Source organism: Desmodus rotundus, chromosome 1 (genome assembly GCF_022682495.2).
Source record: "Desmodus rotundus isolate HL8 chromosome 1, HLdesRot8A.1, whole genome shotgun sequence".
Taxonomy (NCBI): domain Eukaryota; kingdom Metazoa; phylum Chordata; class Mammalia; order Chiroptera; family Phyllostomidae; genus Desmodus; species Desmodus rotundus.
In genome coordinates this window covers 107,539,579-107,554,875 of record NC_071387.1, presented here as the reverse complement: position 1 = coordinate 107,554,875, position 15,297 = coordinate 107,539,579, and the positions used below count along the sequence as shown (strand labels likewise).

The following is a 15,297-nucleotide window of genomic DNA, read 5'->3' as shown; positions in this document are numbered from 1 at the left end:
TTAGTGCAGCACAGTGAAGACACCAGTGTGGACACCGTGCAGACCCGTGGCATGTGCTGTCCCTGACCCTGATCCCTGGACACAGGAGGCTGCCGTGCCTCCTGGGAACCATGCCTCCACGCCTCTGGAAACTGGAAGCCACGTGGCCGCTGCTGCCATCTGAGAATGCACACTGTGCAAGGCTTATTTCACAGAACAGACAGAGCGACTTGGCCTAATGCTTCCGAGTAGCCTCCAAGCCTGGTTATCCAGGCCCTCTAGGAAATCGCAGCAGCTTTTTATTTAATGTTCTAAGTTCATTCGCATTGTTCTAAATTCAAAGCGATACAGTCAGGTACGCACAAAGAGTTTCGCTCCCTTTCCCATCGGACCCCATGGACCCTCACAACTTTTAGGTGGCCACTCTTAAGGCTTATGTATCCTTTCGGCATTTCTTTTTGCAGACATAATGAACACAAATAAATATCGTCCCTTCCTTTTCTTACAGAATTGGTAGCATGCTATGCACATGGCATGTGTGTATGTGTGCATTCTTTCCACCTCGCTTTTTTCTCACTTAGCCAGGTACCCATGTGGGTACCTAGACGGCTTTCTCATTCTTTTACAGCAGCAGAGATGTGCGCCGTGGGGGTGTGCCCCTGTTCATTTTAACCAGTGTCTATTAACACCTCTTTGGCCTGTTCCCGATTTTGTGCTTGTATACAGCACTGTGTATGTCATTTCTTAAGTATGTAGGTACGCTTGTAGAAGAAATCCCCAGAAACAGGATTACTGGGTCAAAGGATAAGTGTGTTTATAACTTTTTTAAAGATTTTATTTATTTTACTTTTTAGAGAGGGGAAGGGAGGGAGAAAGAGAGGGGAGAGAAACATTGATGTGAAAGAGATACATTGATAGGCTGCCTCTCACATGCCCCTATCTGGGGACCTGGCCTGCAACCCAGGCATGTGCCCTAACTGGGAATTGAACCGGCGACTTTCTGGTTCGCAGGCCAGTGTTCGATCCACTGAGCCATACCAGCCAGGGCTGTAATTTTGATAAATATTGCCAAATGGCCCTCCGTAGAGGTTAATTATTTTGCACAATGTAACTGGTAAAAAATTTTCCCTTCGTGCAGTTTTAAATTTCATTTATCTTATAATGAGGGAGGTTTTTCACCTTTTCATTTGTTTAAGCCCATTTGCATTTCCCCATAGTAACTCCCCGTTCTGCTGGAATTAGCTAAAGCTGGTCCCCATGGCTGTGTATGGTTAGACCGTCTTAACACCCCTTTCTCCTAGAAGCCAGAGTGCATCTTCCTGCGTTTATTTTGATACTGGTCCTGGAAGGACCAAAGTGGAAGAGCCGGATTTCACCCCACGTATCCATCCTTCTAGAGATAAAGGAAAAGGAGTCGAAGGTGGTCTCCACCTCCAGCATTGGCTGCAGCTTCCCAACTTCATTGAGTTTTGCTGTTAAATGCTTGAGTGGGGAATAAGCAGTATGCTAGCCTGCTGGCGTGGTTCAGTAACTTCAGAACTTCCCCAGATGTGCCATTCCTGTATCTTCTTCCTTTTCACTTTCTTCTCTTCTTGTCTTCCTTTTATTCTTTCTTCCTCCTTTTGTTATTCCACTCTATAGGTTAGAAGTCGGACAGGTCTCACGGGGCTAAATCAAGGTCTCAGCAGGGCTGCCTTCCTTTCTTTAGGCCCTGGGGGAGGATCCGTTTCCTTGCCTTTCCCAGCTTCATGGCTCAAGGCCCCCTTCTTCCATCTGTGAAGCCACAACAACCATCCAGGTCGGTCCCTCATGTATCACATCACTCCTCCAGCAGCTTCCTCACAGCCTTGCCCTTGAGTACTTCCTACTGCTTCCGTGCCACCTGCTGATTCAGTATCACCAGCAGCTCAGGAGGAAATGCCAGGTGGGAGAGTGGCCCTGTGAGTCTGCCTGGGCTCACCTAACCGCCGTGTGCCCCATTTTTCCTATCTGTGAGTTAGGGCTCATCAAGTACTTACATTAATGAGTTCTTAAAATGAAATCAAGTTTTATGAGTAATCATTTGATAAAAGTGCTCAAGTAACTTTGACCCCTGGAGAAGGGAGAGGACAAGATAACTTTGGACTTTCAGCTCACTCTCTGCTCAATAAATAACTCATTCTTGTACCCGCCCCCCCAAAAGTCCATGAAATTTATGAGTAAGTACTAAGGTAGGGTTCTTCAGTGCTTCTGGGAGGAGCATCTTTCCAGGCCTCCTGAGGAGCATTAGGCTCAGTTAGCACTGGGACATCGTTAACTTCCTCTAATATGTAGATGATGGCGATGGCATTCCAGCAGCCTAAAAAGGAACCGAGGGAAGTCACTTTGACAGAAATATGAGCTTAAGCAACTCTGCCAAATACCAAAAAGGCCAAGTAAAACTCGAAGGGCTCTGGGACTGACGTGAACCTAGATTCTCTTGTGATGATTGTGAATGTCCGTGCCTGTCTGCCACCGAGCTTTCTCTTTCGGCGTGATTTCATGTGCGTGTTCACTGTCAGCACAGCTCCCTGGCTCGGGCACTCCAGCCTTCGCACTGGGCACTGGACTTGATGAAGGAGCCTCTTTGTGAAAAGAGGGAATTGTTTTATCGAGGGGCCACTCTGTACCAGGCATGGTGTGAGGTTCTTTCTTTACCAGCATTCTCTTATTTTGTCCTAAAAACAACTCTGTTGCATCCATTTTTTAAATAACAACTCCATTGAAATATAATTTCCAGACCATAAAGTTCAGTCTTTACAAGCATGCAACTCGGTGGTTTTAGTCTGTTTGCAGCATCGCACAGCCATCAGCACTGATTCCAGAACACTTCCGTCACCCCAGAGAGAAGTCCTGTACCCGGTAGCGTTCCCCGTTCCCCTTGCCCCAGCGCCTGGCCACCACTAATCTATGGGTGAAGAAAATGGACACAAAAACCTACCGCACCACGGTCTCTGAAACTGCTGTCTGCAGACCAGCATCGTAGAACCACTCAGGGAGCTTTAAAGGCAGTTTGGGGACCCTGCCTGACCTGCAGAGAGAGACTGTTGGGAGTGGGGCCTGGGGACCTGCATTCTCAATAAGCTCCCACATGATTGCACAGACAGTTGGCATTTGAATGCCCGGCGGAGCTGAGCCAAATCCCTCCTCCAGGCACACAGTTCTTTCCTCCACCTCGTGTCTGGCGGCTCTCTGAGCCCCTCAAATTATATTTCTGGCAATCTGCCAGTTTCCTCTTTTTCCCTTTTTGTCACCTCCCCTATTTTTTTTTTTAATATTGGATTTGGGTTTTATTGTGGGGCACCCATATCAGGGCAAAGTGCTACACACAGAACTACAGATCATTGTGGGGGAAAAGCTGCAAAAAAAGTGCAACTGCTTTCGGTATGCAGTCCTAACTTGAGGAATCCGCGCTGGCAAAGGGGTCCTGGCCCCTGAGGGGCTTCCTGACAGTGGCTGCCCCGCCCCATTTTAAAAAATATACAGCATTTTAAGCATTTCCAAGTGTAAGTTCAGTGGCATCAATTACATTTACATTGTTGTGCAACCACTGCCACCACCCATTTCCAGAACTTTTTCATCCTGCAAAACCGAAACTCTGTCTCCGTTAAATGCCTCACCTTTCCCTCTCCCTGCATCCCCTGGCAATCACCACCTACTGGCTGTCTCTGAATTGAACTGCTCTAGGTGCCTGATAGACAGGAATCTACAGTACTTTCCTTTTGTGGCTGGCTTATTTCTCTTAGCATGACGTCATCAGGGTTCATTCTTGTTGTATGTGTCAGAGGTGCATTCCTTTTAAAGGCTGAATAATATTCCACCGTTTGGATGGACTACATTGTGCTGCCCCATGGGTGTGCCCACAACTGTGAAGACCCTGCCGGTCGGTACCTTTCTGTCGCCTACCAGACGCTTTCCTTGTTACCAGTCGGGCTCTGTCCTTTTTCCTTCCATCAGTTGCTGTGCAGACGGTCTACGTGCAGCAGCCCGTCTCCTTCTTCGACCGCCCGGTCCAGATGTGTTGCCCTTCCTGCAACAAGATGATTGTGACCCAGCTGTCCTATAACGCCGGAGCCCTCACCTGGCTCTCCTGTGGGAGCCTGTGCCTGCTCGGGTAAGTCTGGGGTCCATTCGGGTGCCCCAACTCTCCTGCATTCCTCTCGCAGGCTTTCTCAACCGTAGCACATGCTTCTGTCTTGTGGGCTGCTGTCCCATGCATGTGGGATGTTGAGCAGCATCCCTGGCCTCTACCCACTCTACACCAGTAGCTCCTCTCCCCGTCGTAATAACTAGAAATCGTCTCCTGTGGAGAAGCACTGCTCTTGAGCATATCACTGCCCGGGAGCTGCTGTGCCATCATTTCTTCTTGCTCATCTGCTCACACCACTCCTGTGTGTAGGGACAAGCATGGTGGCTACTTGCATCTGTGTAGGGTGACACGCTAGGGGTTTCTTTTTCTTACAGAATTTCATGACCTAAATAACAGTGTTCGCCTGACTCTGAGAGAAGCTTTAAATGATCTGTACATTAAAATACTTGATAGTCACTGTTCAGAACTTCTTGTCCTTTGACGAGCCCAAGTATTTTACCCTTTGCATCCACAAGGGGGTTGTGTAAATATTTACATCTGCACCAAGGGTATGGTATTGAAAGAGATAGTACTTTCTGTTCTGGGAGAAATTGGAAGAAACACAGTTTAAATTTTTTTCCCAAACAGATAAAGGTGGCCACCTTATTCCTGGCCGTGGGAATCTCTCAGAAAACCATGGGGCTCTGTTTTCTTCCTCAAAGGAAGTGATGTTTGTGCATTTCTTTTCAGGAGCCCTTGCCTCTTGTACGACTGGCTATTTCTTATTATGCCATAGGCCTCATGAAGGTCCTTCCTGTGTTTGCTGATTACATAGGTTAAGGGACATTATTTGGGGGACTTTATTTGGTTGTTGTAGGAAGCAGCCTCTCCATACTGAAAAGTGATCAGTCTGAGACAGGTCACCAAGCTACAGCCCAAGGGCCAGGTCCAGCCCATTGAGGTTTTATTGGAACGCATCACGCCATTCGTGTATGGATTATCTGTGGCTGTTTGCACGCTACAATGGCAGGTGAACTATGTACTATCTGGCCCTTTATAAAAGAAGCTCACTAACCTCATCTAAGACTTTGAAAGGTGCCCAGATAACCCAAGATTTGAAAATGCACCTGGTATGGTCTGTCTGTGGGAGCAAGCTTGGCATTAGTTGGCATGTTAGTTTCCTGTGGCTTCCATAACAAATGACCACAAACCTGTTGGTTAAAAGCAATAGAAGTTTATTTTCTCACAATTCTGGAGCCAAGCATTCCAAAATCAAGGTGCCATGCTCCCACTAATGGCCCTAAGGGGAGAATCCTTCTGTGCCTGCTCTAGCTTCTAGTTGTCCAGGTGTTCTTAGCTTGTGTCCGCGCCACTGCTTCTGTGTTCACATGGCTTTCGTCCCCCTGTATCTCTGTGTGTGTCCTCTCCTGTTCTTTAAGGACACCAGTCATTGGGTTTAGGGAGCCCACCTGCCTAATCCAGCACAACCCCATCTTGAGACCCTTAATTATATCTGCAAAGACCCTTTCTCCAAATAAGGTCTCATCTACAGGTTCTGGGGGGTTAGGACGCCTGCCGTATCTTTCGGGTGGCCACCATCCAGACTACTCCAGCACTAACGAATTCTTCGTGGGGCTGTTTGTGTTCTCCCAGGTGCGTAGCAGGCTGCTGCTTCATCCCCTTCTGTGTGGACGCCCTGCAGGACGTGGACCATTACTGCCCTAACTGCAAAGCTCTCCTGGGCACCTACAAGCGTTTGTAGGACTCGGCCAGGTCTGACAGGAGCCGTGCGTGGCAGGGAGTCCGCTCCGACTCTCAGCCAGCCCCACCCCTGGTGGAGGTTCCGCCTTGGTGGTCTCATCTCTCCAGGGCCTTCACCTTTGTGTCTTCTTTTGGGGGAAAATATTGCAAAAGTAACACTTCCAAACCCCAGAAATTGCTGCTTGGAGTCGTGCACAGGACATGCAGAGACATTCACCTTGAGTGCTGGGTCAAGGGTGTCCGACCTGCCTGCCACCCCAGGCCATCCCATCTAACTGTGATCGTTGCCCTGAGTATCTTCCAGTGATTTGACTGCCAGCTGCTTTTCTTGCCTCCGTGGGCCTTCCCGGTGGTGGGCTCCAGCTGAGAAGCCACAGGTTGCCTTACGTTCGAGACTGTTCTGGCCTGAATGCAGCCGAGTCAGCCCTTAGTGTTACCATCCTGTCCCTCTGTCCTCACGCCTGATGACAAAAGGCTTGCTTGCCTTGAGGCCTTGGCCCTCAGGTTCTGTAACTGCAGGCTTTTCACTAGCACAGAAATTCACTTTAATTCCTTAATTCGTTTTTACGTACATGGAGGGACTACCCACCTCCCCAGACACATATCCATGGGGTCACAAACGATTCTAAAAATACGGGGCTGGATCTCATCACTGCTCTGTGTGCCCTCAGCTCTCTGTGCCAGGCCCTCAGTCACTTTCCATGAAGGGCTTTTTCTTGCGGAGAAATTATTTGTATTAACAGTTTTTATGGCCTTTTGGTCTTAAACACCTTTGAACACAATTTTGAAAGAAGGGATTTATAGAACCGTTTTCTGTAACTGTATAATTGGTATCATTTCCCCATGTGCCAGGGCACTCTCACATATAAATTTTTTTTTCCTTAACAAAAACAGTCATGGGTAATTGCACCCAATGCCTTTACTTGGGTTAGTGTGGTTCTAGAAACCTTCATGACGGAACTGAGAAAGTGGGGACCCTTTTGGGTTCCTGGTGGTGTGTGTGGAAAGACACAGAAGAGCATGCGTGAGCACTTCCGGGCACCATGGTGCTGAAAAGCATGGGGGCCGGAACTGTTTCAAAGGAACCTAAAGTCTGATTTTACTTCTCAGAAATCTAATTTGTTGTATAACATCAGAAGACATGATTTCTAGGACTCAAACAGCAAGCCTGTTCTTGGGTTGCTGCTGTGTCATCTTTGAAATCAAGACAAAGCTGGACTCGCCTTCCAGGAGTTCCCATGTTGATGATAAATAGGCACGGGGAATGCATGTGAATAATATTATGTAGAAGTCAAGCCTAGACCTTGAACAAAAATCTGTATATTGGCTGAAAATTAGAGTCATAACTGTTGATTCAGCTCATTCATTTGATATTTTGAAAGTTTCAGTAATTATTTTTTGCAACAAATATGGATACTACATTGCACTTTGGTGTTTACCTACTTTTAAAAAATAAAGTCTTTGGTTCATTTGGTGAACTATTTATCAGTTATTACAGCGTGAAGAAAGGACTCGTGTGTTTCTAGCCGTTGTTACAAAGAACCTTTATTTGCTCCATAACAGTAGAAAATCCTTCCTGATAAAAACTTCAGACTTACTGAGTGTCCCGCGATGTCAGGATGACCGATGTTGAGTCGGGTAGGTTGCTCGTGAGTCAGATTGGAACATTAGGCTATTGGAGCTCAACAGGCGTCATCGATGGCAGCCAGCCATAGCTTTCAAGTTTTAATAAAATGCACAGAAGAAAGCCGTCCCCATTCATTCTCCAGACAAAACACGCTTTGTTCATTGATCGGGGTGGTTGTGAGAGGCCAGAAGGAGAGCATTGTAACTCCACCAGGAATAGGAGTGTCATCCTCCCCGCTGCTACCTGGTGATAAAACTTCATTTGGGAAGGTGCAGGAAAATAACGCCATCTTGCTGTGGCTCCCATGGTCGTGTAAACTCTGTCCTGCAGTCTTGAGAAATTTCTCCTCTGTTTTGATCACGTGTTTTCCTTTCATTTGACAAAACCGAAGGCCATGCACCTTGAGCAGTTTTGTTGAGACGGTGATGTGGAAGGGTTCTCAGGTTGTTAGTGATTACATATGCAAAGTCTCCAAAACAAGAGCTCTGTTTCCAGGACCGTAACATATGCTGTGGAAATTATAAAGTAATGTCAGATGCCTGGAGACCCCTCTTGAACCTGGGCTCACCTGAGCATCTATTGGACATTCCATTTTATTGTTCCAAGTACAGGCTTCCTTACATGTTCGTATGAATTGAAGGCTCTTATGTTCTGCCACTGCTTATTGGGGATTTTGGAGTTAGTTTGTTGCAAACTGAATTAACTCAATTAATGAAAACACATTCAATTAATGAAAATACTTTATATCTAATACTTTATATCTAACAGGTAAGAAATACAAATGTCTGTATTTCTTACCTGTTGTTAGTCCATCTAGGCGAGGTAACCTTATACATAAGTGTTGGTTTGTGTCTTGTTAACAAAACTATTCCATTATTGCATCTGTTAAGCCAACTTTAAGCCCATGACTGATTCCTGGCTGACCCAACACTACCTGTGAAAATGTTTTTCCTGGGACCACTGGCTTCCTGGTGGCTATCAAGAACAATTCCAATAGGCACTAAACTGTTTATCAGTGTGACTTCATACACACACACACACAGTCTGTCCTTGGGTTTCTCCCCAGTGACAGCCTCTTGTGTTGGGGATGTTAAAGTCCTTCTCTGACTTCCTGGGCTTAATCTCCATTAGGAGTTAAGTGAGGACATTGGAATTTTACTTACAAATTCTGATTTGCATTTTGGAGTCTATTAAAGTTATCTCCTGCGTTTATGACTCAGATGTTTACAATGAGTTGTCTGTTTTTCCTGGGCGCATGAGTGAGTTTCAAGTAGACCCAGTAAGATTGAGGGAAGAGAAGGGAGTTTTTTAGTCTAAGAAGTTTAAAGAAACAAGATTCTGAGGCTCAGAAAGATTTAAAAAACAAAACACTTCATGGCCACAGTCGGGTGCATTTACCTGTCTTGTGACTACTCTCTCTAGTATGAGGAAAATGTTCACGCACTTAAGTACCCCTTTTTCTCTAAAAATGAATGTTTTTGAGCAGTTTTAGGTTTACAGCAAAATCGAGAAGAAAGTTCCCATCCACCCCCACACGCCCAGATGCCCCATCATCGACATCCTCCCAGAGTGACTCATTTGGCACGATCGATAGAGCTACTTGGGTACACCGTGCTCACCCAGAGTCCGTGGTTCACATTGTGGCTCACTCTCGCTGTTGGGTACTCTGTGGGTTTGGACAAGGTACAGTGACGTGTGTCTGCCATTATAGTATCGTGCAGAGAGTAGTTTCACTGCCCTAAAAGGCGACTGTGCTGCGTCTGATCCTCCTCCCGCCCCCAGAGCCCTGGCAACCCTTGACCTTTTTACCGTCCCCACAGTTCTGCCTTTTCCGGAGTGTCATGCACTGCGTCGCACAGTATGGAGCCTTTCAGGCTGACTGCTGTCACTTAGCCATATACATTTAAGTCTCCTCGTGGCTTGATAACTCATTTCTTTTTAGTGCTGAATGATATTCCATTGCCGGGATAAACACACATTCAAGTACTTGTAAAGCTCTTAGCATCGCATTGTCTCAAGTGATCTGGTGCCCGCTTTCCCAAATGGGCAACATTGAGTTAGTGCGTGAGTCCAGTACCCCAGTGTTATCACAGCCAGAGCACAGTAGAGTTTTGAAACCTGCAGTTTTATAGTTGTGTATGTGTTGGGGGTCGCAGTGCAAAGAGAGTGCCGAGGGCAGCATCTGGTAGCCTCTGGTCTGGCGCACCGGACAGCTGTGGTTTTCATTGTGCTTCTCATGGACTGGCTGCGGCCGAGTCTGAGGTGTCTGCAGCCTGGGCGCCATACCCGGCCCTGCCTGGGGAGACTGAGCAGTGGGCTCAGCCCCGCTCTGCCAACATTTCTGGTGGCTTGTTCTTTTCTTTTTTAAGCTAAAATTCACATCACATTAAAGTGTGTAATTCAGTAACATTTAGTACATTCACAGTGTTGTGCAACCATCACCTATTTCAAGTTCCAAAACGTTTTCATCAGCCCACCTAAAATTCCATTCCCGTTATATAGTCCCCCCCACCCCCCCCAGCACCTGGCGGCCACCGATCTGCCCATTTCTTCAGATTTGCCTGTTCCGGATGTTTCATATACATGGAATTGTATGATATGTGACCTGTTGTTCTGGTGTCTTTCACTGAGTATCATATTTATGAGGTCCATCCACGTAGTGCTTTATTTCTCTTCATGGTGGAATAATGGTCCATGTATGTTTACACCACGTTTTGTTTACAGCTGCTCTGGTGAGTATTTGCGTCACTTCCACCTTTTGGCTACTGCAAATGATGCTGCTGTGACCACGGGCTTACTGTGTGTGTGTATGTGTGTGTGTGTGTGTGTGAGAGAGAGAGAGAGAAAGAGAGAACGTGTGTTTTCATTCTCGGGGGTGGAATTGCTGAGTCATATGGTAATTTAGTTTCACTTTTTGAGGAACCACCTGGTGGCTTCTTAAACGTTTCCTACTGCAAAGCCGTGTCCAGCAAGGGCTACCCACTTGGAACTGCCCTGGTATACAGAACTTTGTCGGCTTCTACTGTGAGAGCCATTTGGAGCAGCCCGGTGGTAACGAAGCTGGACTCAGAGCACAGCCTGCCTCTCGGGTTGGCCTGCCTTAATGCCACAACTCATCTGACCCCCATTCAATCCTCCTGGGGCTCCCACTGAGCCTGAAAAATGAGGAGGGTGGTTGCTGCATCTCAGCCCCTCTGTGTGGACCCTCTTTTGAGAAAGTGCTATGAGCTCAAAAATAGAGTTGTCAGGTGTCTGACCACTGGCCCTGTTGACTTGTATACCCCGCTTGGGATAGAGCAGCAAAGAGGGGTTGCTGTCCCCTTCCTGTGGAATTGGTGGCAGGGGGAGTGGGAGACGTTAAGTAAGAAAATCCAACATAAACTGGTGCAAACCAGGGAGGCAATGTACAGGAAAGCAGCACATTGTACTGATTGGATGAGGTACCCTCGTCCTTCAAAATTCTTAGTCATTCTGCCCTTTCCTCCTGGTGAGGAGGTAGCTCTTAGGATTCAGTGCCAGACAGGTCTGAAAAACGTATGCGGAAAGTTCATTTCTGTCCTGTTCATCGTGAGCTTTAATTAGTTTCTCCTCTCTAGGGGGAATCACCCAAGTCCCATTTTCTTGGGAAGAGTGGCAGCCCTTGAAACAATTCTTTTCTCTAGCTTGAGGCCTTCTGGTTTCCTCTTCCTGAGCAGGAAGGGCCAGGCTGGCTTCCAGTAAGTAGGAGATTTCTGCGGGTTGTGACTGCACGTCTGCCCCGGAGTGTGGGACCTCCTCTTGAACCGGGGCCCACCTGACCAGATCTTGCCATCCCCAGGAAGGAAACTGTGGAAAATGGAAAGTGGGAAATGTTTTTTTAAATATGTGTGTGTGTGTGTGTGTGTATTGATTTGAGAGGAAGGGAGGGAGAGAGAGAGAAACATGGCTGTGAAAGAGACATTGGTTGGCCGCCTCCCACACACCCCCCAGCCGGGGCAGACCTGCAACCTTTTGGTGTGCTGGCCTCTGCTCCAACCCACAGAGCCGCCGGCCAGGGCAAAAGTGGGAAACACTTGACAATCGCTCTCCACTCTCAACGGAGTGGTTTCCACCGCTTTGTTCTCAGGAGTCCTAGGCTGTGAGAGCAGGAAGGAGCATGTGGCAAGAACACAGCCCTTTAGGAGAGTTTTCTAAGTTGTAATTTGCATTTCTTCATGTCTGAAATTAAAGTGGTAGAAAAAGTGCTTATTGTAGGCTGGTGGGGAGGTCATGGGTGGGGGCCCAGCCATCTGCCCGAGCTCAAACCTGAAATCCTAGCACAGCAGCGCACTCCCGGCCACCAGGGGTCCTCTGGTCACGGGTCCTCCATTAGGGTTCCACCAGCTGGCATCTTCACTGAGCGCCTTTCTCTGTGTTATATGAGTTAACTTGCCCTGCTATGTTGTTTATCTTTTTCTTTTAAAAGATTTTATTTATTTATTTTTAGAGAGAGGGGAAGGGAGGGAGAGAGGGAGAGAAACATCGATGTGAGAGGGAAACAATTAGGTCAGTTGTCTGTGGAACTCGCCCACTCTGCGGACCGAACCTGCAGCCCAGGCTTGTGCCCTGTCCGGGAATCTAACTGGAGACCTTTGACCTTTGGATGCCAACTGAGCGACACAGGTCAGGGCTGCTTTGTTGTTTTTCTAACTCCCTCCTTGTTTTATCTTCACTCCGCCCTCTGTCTTGCCCTCTTCGATCAATTCAGGCCTTTATCAGTGACTGCCTTGCCTGCACAGGTAAGTGCGCGTGCTTCTGAGGAGGCGGGGGTCTGGGTGTGTGTGTGCATGTGTGCGTGTGTCGGGGGGCGTTAGTGGAGGTCCTAGGTGTCTGTGCTGTGGGGGGGGGGGGGCTCTGGATGTCTTAGCTGCCATGAGCACCTGGCTGTGCACGTGTGTATGGGGTTTGCCATCCCCCGTGCCCTTCCCTCCAGACTCCTAAATGCGTCTTCAGACCTCCAGCTTGGGAGCCCTGCAGGGACTGTCGGGCCAACCACACCAGCAGGGGGATGACTTGTCACCTGGCTGATCTAGGGGACTAAAGGACACACGTGATTGCTCCTCCCAGTCCCTACACTCAAGCTGTTTGGAATACCCTTGGGGGGTTTGGATGAAGACATGCCTGGCCTCACCACGTGTCAATCACTGCCTGTGTTAGCTTCAGGCAGGTGACTTCACTTGGGAAATTCCAGTTCTAGTTGAACTCCCCACAGTAGGACTGGGGCTGGCCATTGTTCTCAGCCCCGGCTGCACTCAGAATCCCCTGGGGGAGCATTTAGGAACCTGGTGCTGAGCCACACCTCAGACCAATGAGTCAGAATCACCTAGGGAACCATCTGGCATTGGGCCGGCCTCTCCACAGGGCACAGCTGGCGCAGTGCCTAGAGCCCATGATACTTTTAGAGGCCCAGGGAAACGCTTTTATTTCATGTTTTGATCAGAAGGGAAAAGGCAGTAAAATAATAATGAATTTATAATAATAAATTCAATGTGGAGCATATTCTTCTTTCTGCCAATGCATTCTTAAAATACACTTTTGAAAATATTTTTATGGAGGGGGCACCCAGGGACGTCAGCACGTGGCTCCAGCTTGTCCCCAGGCCGCAGACCCTGGTGTTTGGTTTTAGTTGCAGGGCTCTGTCGAGGTGATAGGACCAACCATGTCTCTATTCATTCAGTAAATGCTTTTCTGGGGTGTGTAACATGTTCTGGGGACGTAGCAGCAGATAGAATTAGGCCCTTTGCTCTTGGGAAATGTGAGCAAGAACTTTATCGCTTTAGGATTGCTTTGCGTGTTATGATAAGGTTGTCTTGTGAAAAAACACTTCCTTGAATACAGTCTTCACCACTCCTGCCAAGAACTTTTCCAGATGGAGAAGAAAAACATCACCATTTTACAGATGAAGTAGCAGAGGCACCAAGTAAGCGTGATTTCCCCGGGCCGACTGAGCAATCCGTAGCCGAGTGACTCCTTCTGGTTCTAAAATACACCTTGGGCTCATTAAAATACAGATTTGGGGCATCCCCCCCTCCCCCACAGAGATTCACATTCAGAAGGACTGGGAGGAAGCCCAGAAATATGCTTTTGTTTGTTTGTTTGTTTGTTTTTAAAAGCACCCAGGTGACTCCTAAGGGCAGGCAAGTTTAAGAAATGCTGTTCCATGTGGTCTGGGACTAGAGCAACTGGAGAGAAGGAAGGGAGGGCCAGGCCAAGTGGAACCCTGACCTCGCACTGTTGGCACCTGGTCCAGGTCATTGCTGTGCTGAGGGCTGTCCTGTGCATTGCTGAGCAGCGTCCTTGGCCTGTACTTACCACATGCCACAAACACACGCCTCAGCTGTGACAACCAAAAATGTCTTCAGACATTGCTAAACATGCTCAGGGGTCAAGGTCACCGTATTTGAGAACCTCTGGGCTAAGTACATGGGTTGAAGCAAACATTTCTTGTGTGGTTAAAATGTAAAATATGCTAATTTCTGTTAAAAGGAAGAAACACTGATATTTACTACAGATGGATGAACATTGAAATCATGGTGCTAAGTGAAAGAAGCCAGACACAAAGGCTACATGCTGTAAGATTCCATTTACCCAGAGCAGATGAATCCACAGAGACAGAAGGCAGGTTGGCGGTAGCCAGGTGCTGTGGAGAGGAGGGAATGGGGAGTGACTGCTCACTCCACACGGCGCCTCTTTTGGGGAGATGAAAATGTTGCGGATCTAGGCAAAGGGGGTCACACAACACTGTGAATGTGCTAAATGCTGCTGAATGATGTAGTTTGAAATGGCTAATTTTTATGTTTGATGAGTTTCACCTCAATAAAAAAGTGTGCCAATTTATATGATTGACTGTGACAGAAAAGTGGGGGCAGAGTGAACTGTGAATGCAATGTAAATCTGGGTGGATATTTAATCAAGGTTGTAACCATTAACAAGCAAAATAAGAATGTAACATCTATCCAGCCAAGATGAAGGTGTAGGTAGATACGCTTCACTTCCTCGCAACCAAAAGAAGGATAACAACCAATTTAAAAACAAAAACCAACCACAACTGTTAGGAAATCAAACTATATGGAAGTCCAACAACCAAGGAGTTAAAGTAGAAACATTCATCCAGACTGGTAGGAGGGGTGGAGATGGGTAGCGGGGGTGGAGAGGATGCAGGGCAAGGCAGCGGCTGGCAGACTGGGTGGTCCCACATTCACATGCGGCTAAACCAGGAGGAACAACTGGGGAGTGAGGCAGACTGTGCAACCCAGGGTTACAGTGCAGGGAAATAAAGCCTCAAAATCTCTGGCTGTACAAATCGGGGGGGGGTCACAGTGGTGGGAGAAACTCCCAGTTTCACAGGAGAGCCCACGGGGTCCTAGAATGTACACAAACCCACCCACCTGGGAATCAGCACCAGAAAGGCACAATTGACTTGTGGGTAGTAGGGGAAGTAACTGAAAGTGGATCAAGAGCCAAGCAAGCAGCATTGTTCCCTTTTGGACCCTTCTTCCATGTATGGCACTGCAACGAGGCAATGTGGGTTGCCCTGCACTGGCAGATACCTAAGGCTCTGCCCCTTACAACATAACAGGTGCACTGAGACAAAGAAACATGGCCCAAATGAAAGAACAGATCAAAACTCCAGAAAAAGAACTAAGTGATGAGGAGATAGCCTTTCAGATGCAGACTTCAAAACACTGGTAATCAGGATGCTCACATAAATGACAGAGTACAGCCACAAAATAAAGGAAGAAGTGAAGGCTATGAAAAGTGAAATAAAGAGAAATGTACAGGGAACCAACAGTGAAGGGAAGGAAGCCTGGACTCAAATCAACGA

At 47.5% G+C, this 15,297-nt stretch overlaps 1 protein-coding gene across 3 annotated transcripts in view; it reads left to right on the top strand.

The window, feature by feature from the left end:
* The window catches only part of LITAF (lipopolysaccharide induced TNF factor), a 29,517-nt gene extending 22,198 nt beyond the window's left edge, over window positions 1–7,319 (top strand). For all 3 annotated transcript variants that reach the window (XM_071222217.1, XM_071222216.1, XM_024571556.4), the window contains exons 3-4: window positions 3,955–4,111; window positions 5,720–7,319. In XM_071222217.1, coding sequence (XP_071078318.1) covers window positions 3,955–4,111; window positions 5,720–5,828 — 266 coding nt within the window. In that variant the 3' untranslated portion in view covers window positions 5,829–7,319. The remainder of the gene's footprint in view (window positions 1–3,954; window positions 4,112–5,719) is intronic.
* The last annotated feature ends 7,978 nt before the right edge of the window (window positions 7,320–15,297 follow it).